The sequence below is a fragment of the Oncorhynchus kisutch genome, unplaced genomic scaffold (genome assembly GCF_002021735.2).
Source record: "Oncorhynchus kisutch isolate 150728-3 unplaced genomic scaffold, Okis_V2 Okis05a-Okis16b_hom, whole genome shotgun sequence".
Classification (NCBI taxonomy): Eukaryota; Metazoa; Chordata; class Actinopteri; order Salmoniformes; family Salmonidae; genus Oncorhynchus; species Oncorhynchus kisutch.
This window is the reverse complement of record NW_022261982.1, coordinates 616,202-639,777: the sequence shown is the minus strand read 5'-3', so window position 1 is coordinate 639,777 and position 23,576 is coordinate 616,202. Positions and strand designations below refer to the sequence as shown.

The 23,576-nt window shown below is 50.8% G+C and overlaps 1 protein-coding gene across 6 annotated transcripts in view; it reads right to left on the bottom strand.

The window, feature by feature from the left end:
* Nucleotides 1-23,576, bottom strand: part of agap1 (ArfGAP with GTPase domain, ankyrin repeat and PH domain 1) — a 193,011-nt gene that overhangs the window by 101,297 nt on the left and 68,138 nt on the right. For all 6 annotated transcript variants that reach the window (XM_031813531.1, XM_031813525.1, XM_031813527.1 and 3 more), the window contains one exon: nucleotides 1,537-1,667. In XM_031813531.1, the coding sequence (XP_031669391.1) occupies nucleotides 1,537-1,667 (131 nt within the window). The remainder of the gene's footprint in view (nucleotides 1-1,536; nucleotides 1,668-23,576) is intronic.

The following is a 23,576-nucleotide window of genomic DNA, read 5'->3' as shown; positions in this document are numbered from 1 at the left end:
CAGAACAATATAAAAAAGTGTGATCGTGAGAAAGAGAGAAAGTTGAACATACAGCTGGTACAGCATCCCCCCTTCATAATAACAGACACTACACTAGTATACAGCATCCCCCCTTCATAATAACAGACACTACACTAGTATACAGCATCCCCCCTTCATAATAACAGACACTACACTAGTATAAAGCTGGTACAGCATCCCCCCTTCATAATAACACACTACACTAGTATACAGCATCCCCCCTTCATAATAACAGACACTACACTAGTATACAGCATCCCCCTTCATAATAACAAACACTACACTAGTATACAGCATCCCCCCTTCATAATAACAGACACTACACTAGTATACAGCTGGTACAGCATCCCCCCTTCATAATAACAGACACTACACTAGTATACAGCATCCCCCCTTCATAATAACAGACACTACACTAGTATACAGCATCCCCCTTCATAATAACAAACACTACACTAGTATACAGCATCCCCCCTTCATAATAACAGACACTACACTAGTATACAGCTGGTACAGCATCCCCCCTTCATAATAACAGACACTACACTAGTATACAGCATCCCCCCTTCATAATAACAGACACTACACTAGTATACGGCATCCCCCCTTCATAATAACAGACACTACACTAGTATACAGCATCCCCCTTCATAATAACAGACACTACACTAGTATACGGCATCCCCCCTTCATAATAACAGACACTACACTAGTATACAGCACCCCGCCTTCATAATAACAGACACTACACTAGTATACGGCATCCCCCATTCATAATAACAGACACTACACTAGTATACAGCTGGTACAGCATCCCGCCTTCATAATGACAGACACTACACTAGTATACAGCATCCCCCCTTCATAATAACAGACATTACACTAGTATACAGCTGGTACAGTATCTCCTCTTCATAATAACATACACTAGATCTGTGTCACTCATAACCTCTACCAGTCCTCCTAGATTCCTTAACAATCTACTGTACAACAAGAGCCCCAGCTTGGGAGAGGATTATGGGTAGCATTGAAGACATACTGAGGGCCATTCTGCATCAGGAAAGTACTGTTACTTTGTGAAAACAACCATGATTCTCAGGGGATGAGCTGGGCTACGGAGACAAGCTGAATTATGCTGGCTTAATGACAAATCGATGGGGGACTGAGCACTGTGGATCGAACACACGACAGGGTGGTAAACGGTGTGTGTGCGTGTGTGGATCGAAGACACGACAGGGTGGTAAACGGTGTGTGTGTGTGTGGATCGAAGACACGACAGGGTGGTAAACGGTGTGTGTGTGTGGGTCGAAGACACGACAGGGTGGTAGACGGTGTGTGTGTGTGTGCATGGTAAAAGAGAGATGCTGCTGCTGCTGGGAGAAGCATCTTACAGCACAACGCTGACAGAGGAAGAGGGAGGAAGAACAAATATGGAACAGACCTCAATGTGGCCATTTTGTTTATGTGTCAGTAAATTGTGTCTGTCGGTAAATGTATTTGTGTGTGTGTACCTACCTGGCTGATGTGTACTGCTGCTGCCACCTGTGCAGAACACACAGAGGAGTGGCTAGGGGAGTTGGGGAGGGACTTGCACGGACCAATGGACAGCTGCTGCTTCTTCCTGGTCGCCACGATCTTCTGGGCCACTGCAACAACACAACACAGCCATCATTCAGAGGGTCTCTTCTCCCAACGGAGACACATAGAGGGCTAGACAACCTAATAGAAAAAAGAAAGAGAATGAAAGAAAGAGAAATGGAGAGAAGAGAGAGAGAGAGCTAGACCAACTAATCAAAGGAAGAGATGGATACAAGAGAGAACGAGAGTGAGAAATGGAAAGAGAAGAGAGAGAGAGAGAGAGAGAGCTAGACCAACTAATCAAAGGAAGAGATGGATACAAGAGAGAACGAGAGTGAGAAATGGAGAGAAAAGAGAGAGAGAGAGCTAGACCAACTAATCAAAGGAAGAGATGGATACAAGAGAGAACGAGAGTGAGAAATGGAGAGAAAAGAGAGAGAGAGAGAGCTAGACCAACTAATCAAAGGAAGAGATGGATACAAGAGAGAACGAGAGTGAGAAATGGAGAGAAAAGAGAGAGAGAGAGAGAGCTAGACCAACTAATCAAAGGAAGAGATGGATACAAGAGAGAACGAGAGTGAGAAATGGAGAGAAAAGAGAGAGAGAGAGAGAGCTAGACCAACTAATCAAAGGAAGAGATGGATACAAGAGAGAACGAGAGTGAGAAATGGAGAGAAAAGAGAGAGAGAGAGAGCTAGACCAACTAATCAAAGGAAGAGATGGATACAAGAGAGAACGAGAGTGAGAAATGGAAAGAGAAGAGAGAGAGAGAGAGAGAGCTAGACCAACTAATCAAAGGAAGAGATGGATACAAGAGAGAACGAGAGTGAGAAATGGAGAGAGAAGAGAGATAGAGCTAGACCAACTAATCAAAGGAAGAGATGGATACAAGAGAGAACGAGAGTGAGAAATGGAGAGAAAAGAGAGAGAGAGAGCTAGACCAACTAATCAAAGGAAGAGATGGATACAAGAGAGAACGAGAGTGAGAAATGGAAAGAGAAGAGAGAGAGAGAGAGAGAGAGAGCTAGACCAACTAATCAAAGGAAGAGATGGATACAAGAGAGAACGAGAGTGAGAAATGGAGAGAAAAGAGAGAGAGCTAGACCAACTAATCAAAGGAAGAGATGGATACAAGAGAGAACGAGAGTGAGAAATGGAGAGAAAAGAGAGAGAGAGAGAGCTAGACCAACTAATCAAAGGAAGAGATGGATACAAGAGAGAACGAGAGTGAGAAATGGAGAGAAAAGAGAGAGAGAGAGAGAGCTAGACCAACTAATCAAAGGAAGAGATGGATACAAGAGAGAACGAGAGTGAGAAATGGAGAGAAAAGAGAGAGAGAGAGAGAGCTAGACCAACTAATCAAAGGAAGAGATGGATACAAGAGAGAACGAGAGTGAGAAATGGAGAGAAAAGAGAGAGAGAGAGAGCTAGACCAACTAATCAAAGGAAGAGATGGATACAAGAGAGAACGAGAGTGAGAAATGGAAAGAGAAGAGAGAGAGAGAGAGAGAGCTAGACCAACTAATCAAAGGAAGAGATGGATACAAGAGAGAACGAGAGTGAGAAATGGAGAGAGAAGAGAGATAGAGCTAGACCAACTAATCAAAGGAAGAGATGGATACAAGAGAGAACGAGAGTGAGAAATGGAGAGAAAAGAGAGAGAGAGAGCTAGACCAACTAATCAAAGGAAGAGATGGATACAAGAGAGAACGAGAGTGAGAAATGGAGTGAGAAGAGAGAGAGAGAACACTAGCTAATGGTTCAGACCAGAACAGTCCATTATTCCTCATAATGCTGATGCAGGCAGCTCCAGCAGCCCTGTCTGTGAATCTCCTATCTATCTGGTCCACAGCAGAGCCCCTGTCCGCCTTCCACACACACCCCTTACCTGCTAACAGCTCCAGTGATTATTTCACAATTATTATACAGGAGAGAGAGAGGAGAGAGAACGGGCTATCAGTGCTATTGAAAAGGGCAATGCCAATCAATGGGTGCTCAGCTGCCTCCTATCGATCCCCAGGCCCAGCGCTCTGGCCCAATCAGGGAGGGATATTCAAACGTTCCGTCTTCTCCGTGGTGATCGAGGCCATTGATCCGGCCCACTGGATCCTCGTAGGAGTTCAGCTGTTCGAATATACATCTCTCAGACGGAGGGGAATGCTCCTTTTACAAACTCTAACAACTAGAAAATGCAACTTCATAGACTTCTATTCTCCAAGTTTAACTTTTTTCTTGAGTGAGTTGAACTTTCTGGAAATGGGTACAAAGCTGCATGGCAGTACTAGTAAAGATCCCTCACAAATGACAAACATGTCTGTGAATATACCCTCCTTCCAAGGACTTATATATGTTAAGAATCAAGAGACAAGAGATGATCCCATTGTGTCCATCTAGTTTGGGCAGGACAGGGTTAACATCACATCCTTCTTCCCTCAGTCTGAGATTCCATTATCCCCAGCCCCAATAAACAGGGCCGGGTTTCATTTGGTGTGAGATGAAACCATTGTTTTAATTGGGCTCATTAATGGCCTCTGTTTTAATGAGGAGCCAGTCATAAACATTTACCTTCAGGTGAGAGGGCCGTGCCAAGGGCAGGAGGAGAGACCTGCTCTCTGTGGTTAGACACTACAGTACAACTAGACCTGCTCTCTGTGGTTAAACACTACAGTACAACTAGACCTGCTCTCTCTGTGGTTAAACACTACAGTACAACTAGACCTGCTCTCTCTGTGGTTAAACACTTACAGTACAACTAGACCTGCTCTCTCTGTGGTTAAACACTACAGTACAACTAGACCTGCTCTCTCTGTGGTTAAACACTACAGTACAACTAGACCTGCTCTCTCTGTGGTTAAACACTACAGTAAACCTAGACCTGCTCTCTCTGTGGTTAAACACTACAGTAAACCCAGTCCTGCTCTCTCTGTGGTTAAACACTACAGTACAACTATACCTGCTCTCTCTGTGGTTAAACACTACAGTACAACTAGACCTGCTCTCTGTGGTTAAACACTACAGTACAACTATACCTGCTCTCTCTGTGGTTAAACACTACAGTACAACTAGACCTGCTCTCTCTGTGGTTAAACACTACAGTACAACTAGACCTGCTCTCTCTGTGGTTAAACACTACAGTAAACCTAGACCTGCTCTCTCTGTGGTTAACACTACAGTAAACCTCTGAGCCTCTGTGGTAAAACTCAGTCCCCAGTTCAATCGCGTGAACCTGGTAGTCAAACACTGGTAAAATGCAGAGCCAATTGTTCAATCAAAATCGATAACCGGAGATCCCGGCATATGCCAAAATCTTCTTTCCATGCAGTAGAGATGGTTTGAAATCATATCACAATACTGAAACACAATGAATTACCCGACAATCCTGAACACAACCTGAAATAACTCTGTCTTTACAAGACTTCCGTGGATAACAGCCAGCCATTGGACAACAGTGAAGTAGACTAGACGGAGCTGATCTGTAGAAGATATATGTGATACAGGTCCACACACACAGCCAGGCCTGGGCTGTATATTACTTTAAGTGTTAAGAACAGTTATGATAAGGCTGGGTTAAATATTTAAACTGCACGGCTAATACCATTTAACATTAACCATCAATCTTACTTCTCCTCTGAGAGGCTGCCATTTATTCTAATGGAAACGTCTCCCCTCTGATCAGATTTATGGCAGACTGGAGGAGAGGAGGGCCCAGAGCTAACGGCTACAGAGCAGGCAGACTGGGGGAGAGGAGAGCCCAGAGCTAACTGCTACAGACCAGGCAGACTGGAGGAGAGGAGGGCCCAGAGCTAACTGCTACAGACCAGGCAGCCTGGAGGAGAGGAGGGCCCAGAGCTAACTGCTACAGAGCAGGCAGACTGGAGGAGAGGAGAGCCCTGAGCTAACTGCTACAGAGCAGGCAGACTGGAGGAGAGGACAGCCCAGAGCTAACTGCTACAGAGCAGGCAGACTGGAAGAGAGCCCAGAGCTAACTGCTACAGACCATGCAGACTGGGGAGGAGGAGAGCCCAGAGCTAACTGCTACAGACCAGGCAGACTGGGGGGGAGGAGAGCCCAGAGCTAACTGCTACAGACCAGGCAGACTGGGGGAGAGGAGAGCCCAGAGCTAACTGCTACAGACCAGGCAGACTGGAGGAGAGGAGAGCCCAGAGCTAACTGCTACAGACCAGGCAGACTGGGGGAGAGGAGAGCCCAGAGCTAACTGCTACAGACCAGGCAGACTGGAGGAGAGCCCAGAGCTAACTGCTACAGACCAGGCAGACTGGGGGAGAGGAGAGCCCAGAGCTAACTGCTACAGACCAGGCAGACTGGCGGAGAGGAGAGCCCAGAGCTTACTGCTACAGACCAGGCAGACTGGGGGAGAGGAGAGCCCAGAGCTAACTGCTACAGACCAGGCAGACGGGAGGAGAGGAGAGCCCAGCGCTAACTGCTACAGACCAGGCAGACTGGAGGAGAGGAGAGCCCAGAGCTAACTGCTACAGACCAGGCAGACTGGAGGAGAGGAGAGCCCAGAGCTAACTGCTACAGACCAGGCAGACTGGGGGAGAGGAGAGCCCAGAGCTAACTGCTACAGACCAGGCAGACTGGGGGAGAAGAGAGCCCAGAGCTAACTGCTACAGACCAGGCAGACTGGAGGAGAGGAGAGCCCAGAGCTAACTGCTACAGACCAGGCAGACTGGAGGAGAGGAGAGCCCAGAGCTAACTGCTACAGACCAGGCAGACTGGGGGAGAGGAGAGCCCAGAGCTAACTGCTACAGACCAGGCAGACTGGGGGAGAGGAGAGCCCAGAGCTAACTGCTACAGACCAGGCAGACTGGGGGAGAGGAGAGCCCAGAGCTAACTGCTACAGACCAGGCAGACTGGAGGAGAGGAGAGCCCAGAGCTAACTGCTACAGACCAGGCAGACTGGAGGAGAGGAGAGCCCAGAGATAACTGCTACAGACCAGGCAGACTGGAGGAGAGGAGAGCCCAGAGCTAACTGCTACAGACCAGGCAGACTGGAAGAGAGGAGAGCCCAGAGCTAACTGCTACAGATCAGGCAGACTGGAAGAGAGCCCAGAGCTAACTGCTACAGACCAGGCAGACTGGAGGAGAGGAGAGCCCAGAGCTAACTGCTACAGACCAGGCAGACTGGAGGAGAGGAGAGCCCAGAGCTAACTGCTACAGACCAGGCAGACTGGGGGAGAGGAGAGCCCAGAGCTAACTGCTACAGACCAGGCAGACTGGGGGAGAGGAGAGCCCAGAGCTAACTGCTACAGACCAGGCAGACTGGGGGAGGGGAGAGCCCAGAGCTAACTGCTACAGACCAGGCAGACTGGAGGAGAGGAGAGCCCAGAGCTAACTGCTACAGACCAGGCAGACTGGAGGAGAGGAGAGCCCAGAGCTAACTGCTACAGACCAGGCAGACTGGAGGAGAGGAGAGCCCAGAGCTAACTGCTACAGACCAGGCAGACTGGAAGAGAGGAGAGCCCAGAGCTAACTGCTACAGATCAGGCAGACTGGAAGAGAGCCCAGAGCTAACTGCTACAGACCAGGCAGACTGGAGGAGAGGACAGCCCAGAGCTAACTGCTACAGACCAGGCAGACTGGAGGAGAGGAGAGCCCAGAGCTAACTGCTACAGACCAGGCAGACTGGGGGAGAGGAGAGCCCAGAGCTAACTGCTACAGACCAGGCAGACTGGAGGAGAGGAGAGCCCAGAGCTAACTGCTACAGACCAGGCAGACTGGAGGAGAGGAGAGCCCAGAGCTAACTGCTACAGACCAGGCAGACTGGAAGAGAGGAGAGCCCAGAGCTAACTGCTACAGATCAGGCAGACTGGAAGAGAGGAGAGCCCAGAGCTAACTGCTACAGATCAGGCAGACTGGAAGAGAGCCCAGAGCTAACTGCTACAGACCAGGCAGACTGGAGGAGAGGAGAGCCCAGAGCTAACTGCTACAGACCAGGCAGACTGGGGGAGAGGAGAGCCCAGAGCTAACTGCTACAGACCAGGCAGACTGGAGGAGAGGAGAGCCCAGAGCTAACTGCTACAGACCAGGCAGACTGGAGGAGAGGAGAGCCCAGAGCTAACTGCTACAGACCAGGCAGACTGGAAGAGAGGAGAGCCCAGAGCTAACTGCTACAGATCAGGCAGACTGGAAGAGAGCCCAGAGCTAACTGCTACAGACCAGGCAGACTGGAGGAGAGGAGAGCCCAGAGCTAACTGCTACAGACCAGGCAGACTGGAGGAGAGGAGAGCCCAGAGCTAACTGCTACAGACCAGGCAGACTGGGGGAGAGGAGAGCCCAGAGCTAACTGCTACAGACCAGGCAGACTGGAGGAGAGGAGAGCCCAGAGCTAACTGCTACAGACCAGGCAGACTGGAGGAGAGGAGAGCCCAGAGCTAACTGCTACAGACCAGGCAGACTGGGGGAGAAGAGAGCCCAGAGCTAACTGCTACAGACCAGGCAGCCTGGAGGAGAGGAGAGCCCAGAGCTAACTGCTACAGATCAGGCAGACTGGAAGAGAGCCCAGAGCTAACTGCTACAGACCAGGCAGACTGGAGGAGAGGAGAGCCCAGAGCTAACTGCTACAGACCAGGCAGACTGGAGGAGAGGAGAGCCCAGAGCTAACTGCTACAGACCAGGCAGACTGGGGGAGAGGAGAGCCCAGAGCTAACTGCTACAGACCAGGCAGACTGGAGGAGAGGAGAGCCCAGAGCTAACTGCTACAGACCAGGCAGACTGGAGGAGAGGAGAGCCCAGAGCTAACTGCTACAGACCAGGCAGACTGGAAGAGAGGAGAGCCCAGAGCTAACTGCTACAGATCAGGCAGACTGGAGGAGAGGAGAGCCCAGAGCTAACTGCTACAGACCAGGCAGACTGGAGGAGAGGAGAGCCCAGAGCTAACTGCTACAGACCAGGCAGACTGGAGGAGAGGAGAGCCCAGAGCTAACTGCTACAGACCAGGCAGACTGGAGGAGAGGAGAGCCCAGAGCTAACTGCTACAGACCAGGCAGACTGGGGGAGAAGAGAGCCCAGAGCTAACTGCTACAGACCAGGCAGCCTGGAGGAGAGGAGAGCCCAGAGCTAACTGCTACAGATCGGGCAGACTGGAAGAGAGCCCAGAGCTAACTGCTACAGACCAGGCAGACTGGAGGAGAGGAGAGCCCAGAGCTAACTGCTACAGACCAGGCAGACTGGAGGAGAGGAGAGCCCAGAGCTAACTGCTACAGACCAGGCAGACTGGGGAGAGGAGAGCCCAGAGCTAACTGCTACAGACCAGGCAGACTGGAGGAGAGGAGAGCCCAGAGATAACTGCTACAGACCAGGCAGACTGGAGGAGAGGAGAGCCCAGAGCTAACTGCTACAGACCAGGCAGACTGGAAGAGAGGAGAGCCCAGAGCTAACTGCTACAGATCAGGCAGACTGGAGGAGAGGAGAGCCCAGAGCTAACTGCTACAGACCAGGCAGACTGGAGGAGAGGAGAGCCCAGAGCTAACTGCTACAGACCAGGCAGACTGGAGGAGAGGAGAGCCCAGAGCTAACTGCTACAGATCAGGCAGACTGGGGGAGAGGAGAGCCCAGAGCTAACTGCTACAGACCAGGCAGAGTGGAGGAGAGGAGAGCCCAGAGCTAACTGCTACAGACCAGGCAGACTGGAGGAGAGGAGAGCCCAGAGCTAACTGCTACAGACCAGGCAGACTGGAGGAGAGGAGAGCCCAGAGCTAACTGCTACAGACCAGGCAGACTGGAGGAGAGGAGAGCCCAGAGCTAACTGCTACAGATCAGGCAGACTGGGGGAGAGGAGAGCCCAGAGCTAACTGCTACAGACCAGGCAGACTGGAGGAGAGGAGAGCCCAGAGCTAACTGCTACAGACCAGGCAGACTGGAGGAGAGGAGAGCCCAGAGCTAACTGCTACAGACCAGGCAGACTGGAGGAGAGGAGAGCCCAGAGCTAACTGCTACAGACCAGGCAGACTGGAGGAGAGGAGAGCCCAGAGCTAACTGCTACAGACCAGGCAGACTGGAGGAGAGGAGAGCCCAGAGCTAACTGCTACAGACCAGGCAGACTGGCGGAGAGGAGAGCCCAGAGCTAACTGCTACAGACCAGGCAGACTGGAGGAGAGGAGAGCCCAGAGCTAACTGCTACAGACCAGGCAGACTGGAGGAGAGGAGAGCCCAGAGCTAACTGCTACAGACCAGGCAGACTGGAGGAGAGGAGAGCCCAGAGCTAACTGCTACAGACCAGGCAGACTGGAGGAGAGGAGAGCCCAGAGCTAACTGCTACAGACCAGGCAGACTGGAAGAGAGGAGAGCCCAGAGCTAACTGCTACAGATCAGGCAGACTGGAAGAGAGGAGAGCCCAGAGCTAACTGCTACAGATCAGGCAGACTGGAAGAGAGCCCAGAGCTAACTGCTACAGACCAGGCAGACTGGAGGAGAGGAGAGCCCAGAGCTAACTGCTACAGACCAGGCAGACTGGGGGAGAGGAGAGCCCAGAGCTAACTGCTACAGACCAGGCAGACTGGAGGAGAGGAGAGCCCAGAGCTAACTGCTACAGACCAGGCAGACTGGAGGAGAGGAGAGCCCAGAGCTAACTGCTACAGACCAGGCAGACTGGAAGAGAGGAGAGCCCAGAGCTAACTGCTACAGATCAGGCAGACTGGAAGAGAGCCCAGAGCTAACTGCTACAGACCAGGCAGACTGGAGGAGAGGAGAGCCCAGAGCTAACTGCTACAGACCAGGCAGACTGGAGGAGAGGAGAGCCCAGAGCTAACTGCTACAGACCAGGCAGACTGGGGGAGAGGAGAGCCCAGAGCTGACTGCTACAGACCAGGCAGACTGGAGGAGAGGAGAGCCCAGAGCTAACTGCTACAGACCAGGCAGACTGGAGGAGAGGAGAGCCCAGAGCTAACTGCTACAGACCAGGCAGACTGGGGGAGAAGAGAGCCCAGAGCTAACTGCTACAGACCAGGCAGCCTGGAGGAGAGGAGAGCCCAGAGCTAACTGCTACAGATCAGGCAGACTGGAAGAGAGCCCAGAGCTAACTGCTACAGACCAGGCAGACTGGAGGAGAGGAGAGCCCAGAGCTAACTGCTACAGACCAGGCAGACTGGAGGAGAGGAGAGCCCAGAGCTAACTGCTACAGACCAGGCAGACTGGGGGAGAGGAGAGCCCAGAGCTAACTGCTACAGACCAGGCAGACTGGAGGAGAGGAGAGCCCAGAGCTAACTGCTACAGACCAGGCAGACTGGAGGAGAGGAGAGCCCAGAGCTAACTGCTACAGACCAGGCAGACTGGAAGAGAGGAGAGCCCAGAGCTAACTGCTACAGATCAGGCAGACTGGAGGAGAGGAGAGCCCAGAGCTAACTGCTACAGACCAGGCAGACTGGAGGAGAGGAGAGCCCAGAGCTAACTGCTACAGACCAGGCAGACTGGAGGAGAGGAGAGCCCAGAGCTAACTGCTACAGACCAGGCAGACTGGAGGAGAGGAGAGCCCAGAGCTAACTGCTACAGACCAGGCAGACTGGGGGAGAAGAGAGCCCAGAGCTAACTGCTACAGACCAGGCAGCCTGGAGGAGAGGAGAGCCCAGAGCTAACTGCTACAGATCGGGCAGACTGGAAGAGAGCCCAGAGCTAACTGCTACAGACCAGGCAGACTGGAGGAGAGGAGAGCCCAGAGCTAACTGCTACAGACCAGGCAGACTGGAGGAGAGGAGAGCCCAGAGCTAACTGCTACAGACCAGGCAGACTGGGGGAGAGGAGAGCCCAGAGCTAACTGCTACAGACCAGGCAGACTGGAGGAGAGCCCAGAGCTAACTGCTACAGACCAGGCAGACTGGGGGAGAGGAGAGCCCAGAGCTAACTGCTACAGACCAGGCAGACTGGGGGAGAGGAGAGCCCAGAGCTAACTGCTACAGACCAGGCAGACTGGAGGAGAGGAGAGCCCAGAGCTAACTGCTACAGACCAGGCAGACTGGAGGAGAGGAGAGCCCAGAGCTAACTGCTACAGACCAGGCAGACTGGAGGAGAGGAGAGCCCAGAGCTAACTGCTACAGACCAGGCAGACTGGAGGAGAGGAGAGCCCAGAGCTAACTGCTACAGACCAGGCAGACTGGAGGAGAGGAGAGCCCAGAGCTAACTGCTACAGACCAGGCAGACTGGCGGAGAGGAGAGCCCAGAGCTAACTGCTACAGACCAGGCAGACTGGAGGAGAGGAGAGCCCAGAGCTAACTGCTACAGACCAGGCAGACTGGAGGAGAGGAGAGCCCAGAGCTAACTGCTACAGACCAGGCAGACTGGAAGAGAGGAGAGCCCAGAGCTAACTGCTACAGACCAGGCAGACTGGGGGAGAGGAGAGCCCAGAGCTAACTGCTACAGACCAGGCAGACTGGAGGAGAGCCCAGAGCTAACTGCTACAGACCAGGCAGACTGGGGGAGAGGAGAGCCCAGAGCTAACTGCTACAGACCAGGCAGACTGGGGGAGAGGAGAGCCCAGAGCTAACTGCTACAGACCAGGCAGACTGGAGGGGGGGGAGAGCCCAGAGCTAACTGCTACAGACCAGGCAGACTGGAGGAGAGGAAAGCCCAGAGCTAACTGCTACAGACCAGGCAGACTGGAGGAGAGGAAAGCCCAGAGCTAACTGCTACAGACCAGGCAGACTGGAGGAGAGGAGAGCCCAGAGCTAACTGCTACAGACCAGGCAGACTGGGGGAAGAGGAGAGCCCAGAGCTAACTGCTACAGACCAGGCAGACTGGGGGAGAGGAGAGCCCAGAGCTAACTGCTACAGACCAGGCAGACTGGAGGAGAGGAGAGCCCAGAGCTAACTGCTACAGACCAGGCAGACTGGGGGAGAGGAGAGCCCAGAGCTAACTGCTACAGACCAGGCAGACTGGGGGAGAGGAGAGCCCAGAGCTAACTGCTACAGACCAGGCAGACTGGAAGAGAGGAGAGCCCAGAGCTAACTGCTACAGACCAGGCAGCCTGGAGGAGAGGAGAGCCCAGAGCTAACTGCTACAGACCAGGCAGACTGGAGGAGAGGAGAGCCCAGAGCTAACTGCTACAGACCAGGCAGACTGGCGGAGAGGAGAGCCCAGAGCTAACTGCTACAGACCAGGCAGACTGGAAGAGAGCCCAGAGCTAACTGCTACAGACCAGGCAGACTGGGGGAGAGGAGAGCCCAGAGCTAACTGCTACAGACCAGGCAGACTGGCGGAGAGGAGAGCCCAGAGCTAACTGCTACAGACCAGGCAGACTGGAGGAGAGGAGAGCCCAGAGCTAACTGCTACAGACCAGGCAGACTGGAAGAGAGGAGAGCCCAGAGCTAACTGCTACAGACCAGGCAGACTGGGGGAGAGGAGAGCCCAGAGCTAACTGCTACAGACCAGGCAGACTGGCGGAGAGGAGAGCCCAGAGCTAACTGCTACAGACCAGGCAGACTGGCGGAGAGGAGAGCCCAGAGCTAACTGCTACAGACCAGGCAGACTGGAGGAGAGGAGAGCCCAGAGCTAACTGCTACAGACCAGGCAGACTGGAGGAGAGGAGAGCCCAGAGCTAACTGCTACAGACCAGGCAGACTGGCGGAGAGGAGAGCCCAGAGCTAACTGCTACAGACCAGGCAGACTGGGGGAGAGGAGAGCCCAGAGCTAACTGCTACAGACCAGGCAGACTGGCGGAGAGGAGAGCCCAGAGCTAACTGCTACAGACCAGGCAGACTGGCGGAGAGGAGAGCCCAGAGCTAACTGCTACAGACCAGGCAGACTGGAGGAGAGGAGAGCCCAGAGCTAACTGCTACAGACCAGGCAGACTGGAGGAGAGGAGAGCCCAGAGCTAACTGCTACAGACCAGGCAGACTGGCGGAGAGGAGAGCCCAGAGCTAACTGCTACAGATCAGGCAGACTGGAGGAGAGGAGAGCCCAGAGCTAACTGCTACAGACCAGGCAGACTGGAGGAGAGGAGAGCCCAGAGCTAACTGCTACAGACCAGGCAGACTGGAGGAGAGGAGAGCCCAGAGCTAACTGCTACAGACCAGGCAGACTGGAGGAGAGGAGAGCCCAGAGCTAACTGCTACAGAGCAGGCAGACTGGAGGAGAGGAGAGCCCAGAGCTAACTGCTACAGACCAGGCAGACTGGAGGAGAGGAGAGCCCAGAGCTAACTGCTACAGACCAGGCATCACAAGTTTTATTTATTTCACCTTTATTTAACCAGGTAGGCTAGTTGAGAACACCTTTATTTAACCAGGTAGGCTAGTTGAGAACACCTTTATTTAACCAGGTAGGCTAGTTGAGAACACCTTTATTTAACCAGGTAGGCTAGTTGAGAACACCTTTATTTAACCAGGTAGGGTAGTTGAGAACACCTTTATTTAACCAGGTAGGCTAGTTGAGAACACCTTTATTTAACCAGGTAGGCTAGTTGAGAACACCTTTATTTAACCAGGTAGGCTAGTTGAGAACACCTTTATTTAACCAGGTAGGCTAGTTGAGAACACCTTTATTTAACCAGGTAGGCTAGTTGAGAACACCTTTATTTAACCAGGTAGGCTAGTTGAGAACACCTTTATTTAACCAGGTAGGCTAGTTGAGAACACCTTTATTTAACCAGGTAGGCTAGTTGAGAACACCTTTATTTAACCAGGTAGGCTGGTTGAGAACACCTTTATTTAACCAGGTAGGCTGGTTGAGAACAAGTTCTCATTTGCAACTGCGACCTGGATGTTTATATAGTCTACACCAGGGGTTCACCAATTTGATCAAATGAGTTTAACGACACCACCACGTAAAAAACAGCCAATGTTTACTTCTTTAATTGGGGCAATGACAGTCTATTACAAACCAGTCTGACAGTAGCTGTGACAGTAGCTTTGACAGTAGATTTAATGCCTGGTTTTGTCCACTCTGATCTAATGAGGCTTGTGGGTACCGTAGAGGGTAACAGGAGACACATCCGTGTTCCTGAGAGTCTGATCTTTCAGTGATGGGGTCATAACATTTTGGAGCTTAAACCTTTCAAAAGGATAGAGCCCCATTTGTAAGGAGAAAACAGAAAGCGCTCTGCTTATTACAACCACATCTAGTGGTTGCCGGAGGTTACTGATGTAACCCCGGTTCTATGAACCAAGCAAAATTTGCAAAATGTATTTCAGAGTTTCTCTTGCGACCCCATTTTCAAAATCAGGCGACCCCCTTATGGGGTTCAGATCCCTAGTTTGAGAAACACTGCTCTACACTCTACATTTTTTATTAAATTAAAATTGTATTTGTCATTAAAAAAATAACAATAGTGAGGCTATATACAGGGGGTACTGGTACCGAGTCAAAGTGTGGAGGTACTGGTTAGACGAGGTAATTGAGGTAATATGTATATGTAGGGGTAAAGTGACTATGCATAGATAATAAAACAGTGACTAGCAGCAGAGTAAAAAAAAAGGGGGGGGGGGTCAATGTAAATAGTCCAGGTAGCCATTTGAATCACTGTTTAGCAGTCTAATGGCTTGGGGGTAGCAGCTGTTTAGGAGCCTTGTAGGGCCTAGACTTGGTGCTCCGGTACAGGTCAAAGAGTTTGTTTACCAATTGTGCATTATGATTTTGTGTGAAATACACCGAGGGGGGAGAGAGAGAGAGCGCTAACAGGCTGAGGGGGGAGAGAGAGAGCGCTAACAGGCTGAGGGGGGAGAGAGAGAGCGCTAACAGGCTGAGGGGGGAGAGAGAGAGCGCTAACAGGCTGAGGGGGGAGAGAGAGAGCGCTAACAGGCTGAGGGGGGAGAGAGAGAGCGCTAACAGGCTGAGGGGGGAGAGAGAGAGCGCTAACAGGCTGAGGGGGGAGAGAGAGAGCGCTAACAGGCTGAGGGGGGAGAGAGAGAGCGCTAACAGGCTGAGGGGGGAGAGAGAGAGCGCTAACAGGCTGAGGGGGGAGAGAGAGCGCGCTAACAGGCTGAGGGGGGAGAGAGAGCGCGCTAACAGGCTGAGGGGGGAGAGAGAGAGCGCTAACAGGCTGAGGGGGAGAGAGAGAGCGCTAACAGGCTGAGGGGGGAGAGTGCTAACAGGCTGAGGGGAGAGAGCTAACAGGCTGAGGGGGGAGAGTGCTAACAGGCTGAGGGGGAGAGAGAACGCTAACAGGCTGAGGGGGGAGAGAGCTAACAGGCTGAGGGGGGAGAGAGCTAACAGGCTGAGGGGGGAGAGAGCTAACAGGCTGAGGGGGGAGAGAGCTAATAGGCTGAGGGGGGAGAGCGCTAACAGGATGAGGGGGGAGAGAGAGCGCTAACAGGCTGAGGGGGGAGAGAGCTAACAGGCTGAGGGGGGAGAGAGAGAGCGCTAACAGGCTGAGGGGGGAGAGAGAGAGCGCTAACAGGCTGAGGGGGGAGAGAGAGAGCGCTAACAGGCTGAGGGGGGAGAGAGAGAGCGCTAACAGGCTGAGGGGGAGAGAGAGAGCGCTAACAGGCTGAGGGGGGAGAGAGAGAGCGCTAACAGGCTGAGGGGGGAGAGAGAGAGCGCTAACAGGCTGAGGGGGGAGAGAGAGAGCGCTAACAGGCTGAGGGGGGAGAGAGAGAGCGCTAACAGGCTGAGGGGGGAGAGAGAGAGCGCTAACAGGCTGAGGGGGGAGAGAGAGAGCGCTAACAGGCTGAGGGGGGAGAGAGAGAGCGCTAACAGGCTGAGGGGGGAGAGAGAGAGCGCTAACAGGCTGAGGGGGGAGAGAGAGAGCGCTAACAGGCTGAGGGGGGAGAGAGAGAGCGCTAACAGGCTGAGGGGGGAGAGAGAGAGCGCTAACAGGCTGAGGGGGGAGAGAGAGAGCGCTAACAGGCTGAGGGGGGAGAGAGAGAGCGCTAACAGGCTGAGTGGGGAGAGAGAGCGCTAACAGGCTGAGGGGGGAGAGAGAGAGCGCTAACAGGCTGAGGGGGGAGAGAGAGAGCGCTAAACAGGCTGAGGGGGGAGGAGAGGAGAGCGCTAACAGGCTGAGGGGGAGAGTGCTAACAGGCTGAGGGGGAGGAGTGCTAACAGGCTGAGGGGGAGAGAGAACGCTAACAGGCTGAGGGGGAGAGAGAGAGCGCTAACAGGCTGAGGGGGGAGAGAGAAAGCGCTAACAGGCTGAGGGGGGAGAGAGAGAGCGCTAACAGGCTGAGGGGGGAGAGAGAGAGCGCTAACAGGCTGAGGGGGGAGAGAGAGAGCGCTAACAGGCTGAGGGGGGAGAGAGAGAGAGCGCTAACAGGCTGAGGGGGGAGAGAGAGCGCGCTAACAGGCTGAGGGGGGAGAAGAGAGCGCGCTAACAGGCTGAGGGGGGAGAGAGAGAGTGCTAACAGGCTGAGGGGGAGAGAGAGAGTGCTAACAGGCTGAGGGGGAGAGAGAACGCTAACAGGCTGAGGGGGGAGAGAGCTAACAGGCTGAGGGGGGAGAGAGCTAATAGGCTGAGGGGGGAGAGCGCTAACAGGATGAGGGGGAGAGAGCGCTAACAGGCTGAGGGGGGAGAGAGCTAACAGGCTGAGGGGGGAGAGAGAGAGCGCTAACAGGCTGAGGGGGGAGAGAGAGAGCGCTAACAGGCTGAGGGGGGAGAGAGAGAGCGCTAACAGGCTGAGGGGGGAGAGAGAGAGCGCTAACAGGCTGAGGGGGGAGAGAGAGAGCGCTAACAGGCTGAGGGGGGAGAGAGAGAGCGCTAACAGGCTGAGGGGGGAGAGAGAGAGCGCTAACAGGCTGAGGGGGGAGAGAGAGAGCGCTAACAGGCTGAGGGGGGAGAGAGAGAGCGCTAACAGGCTGAGGGGGGAGAGAGAGCGCGCTAACAGGCTGAGGGGGGAGAGAGAGCGCGCTAACAGGCTGAGGGGGGAGAGAGAGAGCGCTAACAGGCTGAGGGGGGAGAGAGAGAGCGCTAACAGGCTGAGGGGGGAGAGAGAGAGAGCTAACAGGCTGAGGGGGGAGAGTGCTAACAGGCTGAGGGGGAGAGAGAACGCTAACAGGCTGAGGGGGGAGAGAGCTAACAGGCTGAGGGGGGAGAGAGCTAACAGGCTGAGGGGGGAGAGAGCTAACAGGCTGAGGGGGGGAGAACGCTAATAGGCTGAGGGGGGAGAGAGAGCGCTAACAGGCTGAGGGGGGAGAGAGCTAACAGGCTGAGGGGGGAGAGAGCTAACAGGCTGAGGGGGGAGAGAGCTAACAGGCTGAGGGGGGAGAGAGCTAACAGGCTGAGGGGGGAGAGAGCTAACAGGCTGAGGGGGGAGAGAGCTAACAGGCTGAGGGGGGAGAGAGCTAACAGGCTGAGGGGGGAGAGAGCTAACAGGCTGAGGGGGGAGAGAGCTAACAGGCTGAGGGGGGAGAGCGCTAACAGGCTGAGGGGGGAGAGCGCGACCAGGCTGAGGTGGTGCGACAGCTAGCCTTTTCCCTCCAACACCCAACTGGACAGAGTGTGAAAAAAGAGAGAGGGACGGACACACACAGAAAGCAAGAGAGAGAAAGTGGTGGTGAGGGTGCGGTCAGGGTGGTTAGTGCAGGCCTGCTATAAATATTAACTAATGAGTCAGAAGGAGCTAACGTGTCAGATAATGAGGCGCTAGCTGTGGCCTGCCGTGTGTGTGTGTGTGTGTGTGTGTGTGTGGCGCCTGCCAGGGATCCACTGGGGAAAAGGTCACTATTGTACCTCACTTATAACCCAGTAATTAGACCATCCTCCATTAGACATGCCCTCTTACTCACTATCTTTTCTCTCTCTCTCTGCCAGGGGCCCCACATCGCAGACGAGGCCCACGTCAACCAAAATAAAGGCCCCACATTGACAAACAGACACAGAGGCCCCACAAGAGCTACGTACGGTCACACATGGATAGTGTTGTGTACCGCTGTAGCGCCTCATGTCTGTCTTCGTCGACTGTTAGCAGGGCGCCTGCTGTGCCGCCAGGCCAGGGGAAACACTGATCTACTCCGACAGGCCCTTAGATTTGTTATCAAAACAATCCACAGCTAATTTGTCTTAATAACCACCCTCATCTTGACAGACACTCATTTCCCTCTATGTGAGGACTGAGGAACATAGCCCCTTCTGTTTCCACAGATGATAGATATTTGGTCGGAATTTTGGAAACAATGGCTATTGGTGTGTTGCCATGGTAACTAGCGTACATGTGAATACACTGGGTTAAAGTGGAACTGACAGATATTATGATGAGTGACTGTATATTTCCCCTCGTCGTTTTTCAGTGGCTATACACAGCTAGAGATGCAGGAGTCATTTGGTTAGCTAACAAGAACTTTAACGACTGTTATACAGTTAGCATAGATCTTACGTTCGCAAATTCACTCTGGCTAACTACTCCGCAATCTCGTCTGAGTGTGTCAGAGCGCAGAATAACTGATGAATTTACGAACGCACAACATCTGCTGAATATGACTGGTGTCAGTAAACGTAGGGACAAAAAAATGAATAGTTAATCAAGAACGCGCTAGATAACATGTAAACAGCCGAATCAGCTCTGCTACGGCAAGTAAAATGGTCAGAGTGAGGTGTTCTCTCATTTGTGTCTGGAAGTAGCTAGCCGACTTTAGCCAGTTAGGTTTGGGTGCTTGGTTTGGACAAGCATGCAGCATGGCAGGCAAGCTGCAGAAGGACGAGGAGGCTATTCCCCATTGTTAATCAGTGGAATTTTGAAGGCCAACAAGCTGAAAAGGTTTGAGGGTTAATCTAACGTTTCTTGGTTAGATTTCGCTCTGGCTAGCATTAGTTGTTGATCTTGTTGTATAACTGAGGGAGACCGTTTCATGGTTATTTGATCAATAATACTGTAAAGTATGTTATGGCTTTTGCAGAATAAGTTGGCCTGTAAACACGCAGTCCAAACGCACTGCTGCCTTCCCACTCTATATTATTATACAACCGTTAAAATGCTGTCAGTTCCACTTTAAAGAGGGCAGCAGAGATGAACACCAGTGAATGTCATTCAGAGATACAGGTATAGAGGTGATAGGATCTACTTTGCGCCACAGAAGCCAGTTCATTTGGCCTGGTTGTCGTAAATCACCTTCACCATGCGTGGTTTCATCAATAAGTTGACTGATTTCCTAGTTCTCTAGGGTTGATCTGCAATGACTGGATTCAGAACTTGTAGACTTGGTGAAATACAGGGGCATTAGAATCCTGACTGTGTCCATTATAACACAGTAGCTAATTACAGCAATAGAAGGTATACGACAGTGACAATACCGTAAATCAGTGTCCCTGGAGCGTGTGAGTATGTGTGTGAATCCTTCTGTGTGTGTTCCAGCAAGAGGACAAGGAGGCTTCTCAGCTCGTTAGTGTGTGCTAACGAAGCACTGCGTCCCGGCTCTGACACGGGGGCGGCTGCAGCGGTGCGCGCGACTTGCCATGGCGACCGTAATTAGGATAATTAAATTAGCGCGCTGATGGACGAGGGGCCAGAGCCCTGTCAGGATCCCTGTCACCCCCCCTTCCTATAGAACACCACCCCCATCCCCCAGATAGACAGCCTGCCCAGGCCCTCAGACAGACAGCCTGCCCAGGCCCTCAGACAGACAGCCTGCCCAGACAGACAGCTTTTTGGGGGGTTGAGTTACAGCCTGAATTTAAAATGGATGACATTTATATTTTATCGTCACTGGCCTACACACAATACCCAATAATTTCAAAGTGGAATTCTGTTTTTTAAATGAAAAGCTGAAATGTATATAAGTATTCAACTCCTTTGTTATGGCAGGCCTAAATAAGTTCAAGAGGAGAAGTGCTTAACAAGTCACGTAGTAAGTTGCATGGACTCTCTGTGTGTAATAGTGTTTAACATGTTTTAATAACTACCTCATCGCTGTAACCCACACATACAGATATTTGTAAGGTCCCTCAGTCAAGCAGTGCATTTCAAACACAGATTCAACCACAAAAAACAGGGAGGTTTTCTAATGCCTCGCAGAGAAGTGCACCTATTGGTAGATGGGTACAACAACAAAAAGCAGACATATCCCTTTGAGCATGAAGTTATTAATTACACTTTGGAAGGTGTATCAATACACCCAGTCACTACAAAGATACAGGCACCCTTCCTAACTCAGCTGCCAGAGAGGAAGGAAACCGCTCAGGGATTTCACCATGAGGCCAAAACAGTTAGCCATTAAACTCTATGATAGGAAAAAACTGAGGATGGATACACAACATTATAGTTACTCCACAATATCAAACTAAATGACAGAGTGAAAAGGAGGAAGCGGGTACAGAATAAAAATATTCTAAAACATACATCCTGTTTGCAACAAGGCACTAAAGTAATACTGCAAAAATGTGGCAAAGAAATGCACTTTTTGTCCTAAATAAAAAAGTGTTATGTTTGGGGCAAATCCATTACAACACATTACTGAGTACCACTCTCCATATTTTCAAGCATAGTGGTGGCTGCATCATGTTAAGAGTATACTTGTAATTGTTGTAAGGAACGGGTTTTTCAGGATAAAAAAATAAATGGAATGAAGCTAAGCACAGGCAACACCATAGAGGAAAACCTGATTCAGTCTGCTTTCCACCAGACACTGGGAGATGAATTCACCTTTCAACAAGACAATAACCTAAAACACAAGGACAAATCTACACGAGTTGCTTACCAAGAAGACAGTGAATGTTCCTGAGTGGGCGAGTAACAGTTTTGACTTCAATCTACTTGAAAAATCTATGACAAGACCTGAAAATGGTTGTCTAGCAATGATCAACAACCAATTTGACAGAGCTTGAAGAATTTTGAAATTAATAAAATGGGCAAATGTTTTACAATCCAGGTGTGGAAAGCTCTTAGACTTACCCAGAAAGACTCACAGCTATAAATGCTGCCGAAGTGTTGACTCAGGAGGGTGAATAATTAAGTAAATGAGATGTGTATTTCATTTTCAATAACTGTGCAAAATGTCTAAAAACATGTTTTTACTTGGTCGTTATGTGGTATTTTATTAGGATCCCCGTTAGCTGTTGTTAAAGCAGCAGCTCTCCCTGGGGTCCAACACACAACATAATACACAATGACATAATACAGAACATCATTAGACAAGAACAGCTCAAGGACAGAACTACATACATGTTTAAAAGGCACACGTAGCCTATATATCAATGCATACGCCCAAACTATCTAGCTCAAATAGGGGAGAGGTGTTGCTTTATCTGTTTTTTGAAACCAGGTTTGCTGTTTATTGGAACGGAGTTCCATGCAATAAGGGCTCTATATAATACTGTACGTTTTCTTGAATTTGTTCTGGATTTGGGGACTGTGAAAAGACCCCTGGTGGCATGTCTGGTGGGATAAGTGTGTGTGTCAGAGCTGTGTGTAAGTTGACTATGCAAACTATGTGATCTTCAACACATTCATGTTTCTAATAAAAAGAAGAAGTGATGTAGTCAGTCTCTCCTCTACCTTTATCCAAGAGAGACTGGCAGCATTGTATTTATATCAGCCCTCTGATTACAATGAAGAGTAAGACATGTCGCTGCTGTTCTGGGCCAGATGCAGCTTAACTAGGTCTTTCCTTGCAGCACTGGACCACACGACTGGACAATAATCAAGGTTAGACAAAACTAGAGCCTGCAGAACTTGCTTTTTGGAGTGTTGTGTCAAAAAAGCAGAGCATCTCTTTATTACAGCCAGACCTCTCCATCTTTACAACCACTGAATTATGGGGTATTGTGTGTAGATGGGTGAGGGGGAAAAAATTGTTTTATAAAATGCTGAATTCAGGCTCTAACAACAAAAGGTGGAATAAGTCAAGGGATATGAATACCTTCTGCACTGTACACATTAATACACTAACACACTCCTGTCGTGTGGTTCTACCATGAGAACCTCTGACCCAACAAAAACGCTGAACCACGAAAGCATAGTGACAGGACCGCTACATAGCTAGCACGCAGGCACAAACACACACACACACACACAGCACCGTACTCTGCCAAAACAAACGAATCCTCTTCATTTGCCCCTCCCACCTCACATAAATCTAATGCATGTAGATGACTGTGTATCTGTGCCAATTATTTTAATGGTAAATGTTCTGATCAGTCATGCAACAGGATCATGTACTTCATCCCTGTTCACACATTACAACTCATTGTATCCTTGTTCACACATTACAACTCATTGTATCCTTGTTCACACATTACAACTCATTGTATCCTTGTTCACACATTACAACTCATTGTATCCTTGTTCACACATTACAACTCATTGTATCCTTGTTCACACATTACAACTCATTGTATCCCTGTTCACACATTACAACTCATTGTATCCCTGTTCACACATTACAACTCATTGTATCCTTGTTCACACATTACAACTCATTGTATCCTTGTTCACACACTACAACTCATTGTATCCTTGTTCACACATTACAACTCATTGTATCCTTGTTCACACATTACAACTCATTGTATCCCTGTTCACACATTACAACTCATTGTATCCTTGTTCACACATTACAACTCATTGTATCCTTGTTCACACATTACAACTCATTGTATCCTTGTTCACACATTACAACTCATTGTATCCTTGTTCACACATTACAACTCATTGTATCCTTGTTCACACATTACAACTCATTGTATCCCTGTTCACACATTACAACTCATTGTATCCTTGTTCACACATTACAACTCATTGTATCCTTGTTCACACACTACAACTCATTGTATCCTTGTTCACACACTACAACTCATTGTATCCTTGTTCACACATTACAACTCATTGTATCCTTGTTCACACATTACAACTCATTGTATCCTTGTTCACACATTACAACTCATTGTATCCTTGTTCACACACTACAACTCATTGTATCCTTGTTCACACACTACAACTCATTGTATCCTTGTTCACACATTACAACTCATTGTATCCCTGTTCACACATTACAACTCATTGTATCCCTGTTCACACATTACAACTCATTGTATCCTTGTTCACACATTACAACTCATTGTATCCTTGTTCACACATTACAACTCATTGTATCCTTGTTCAC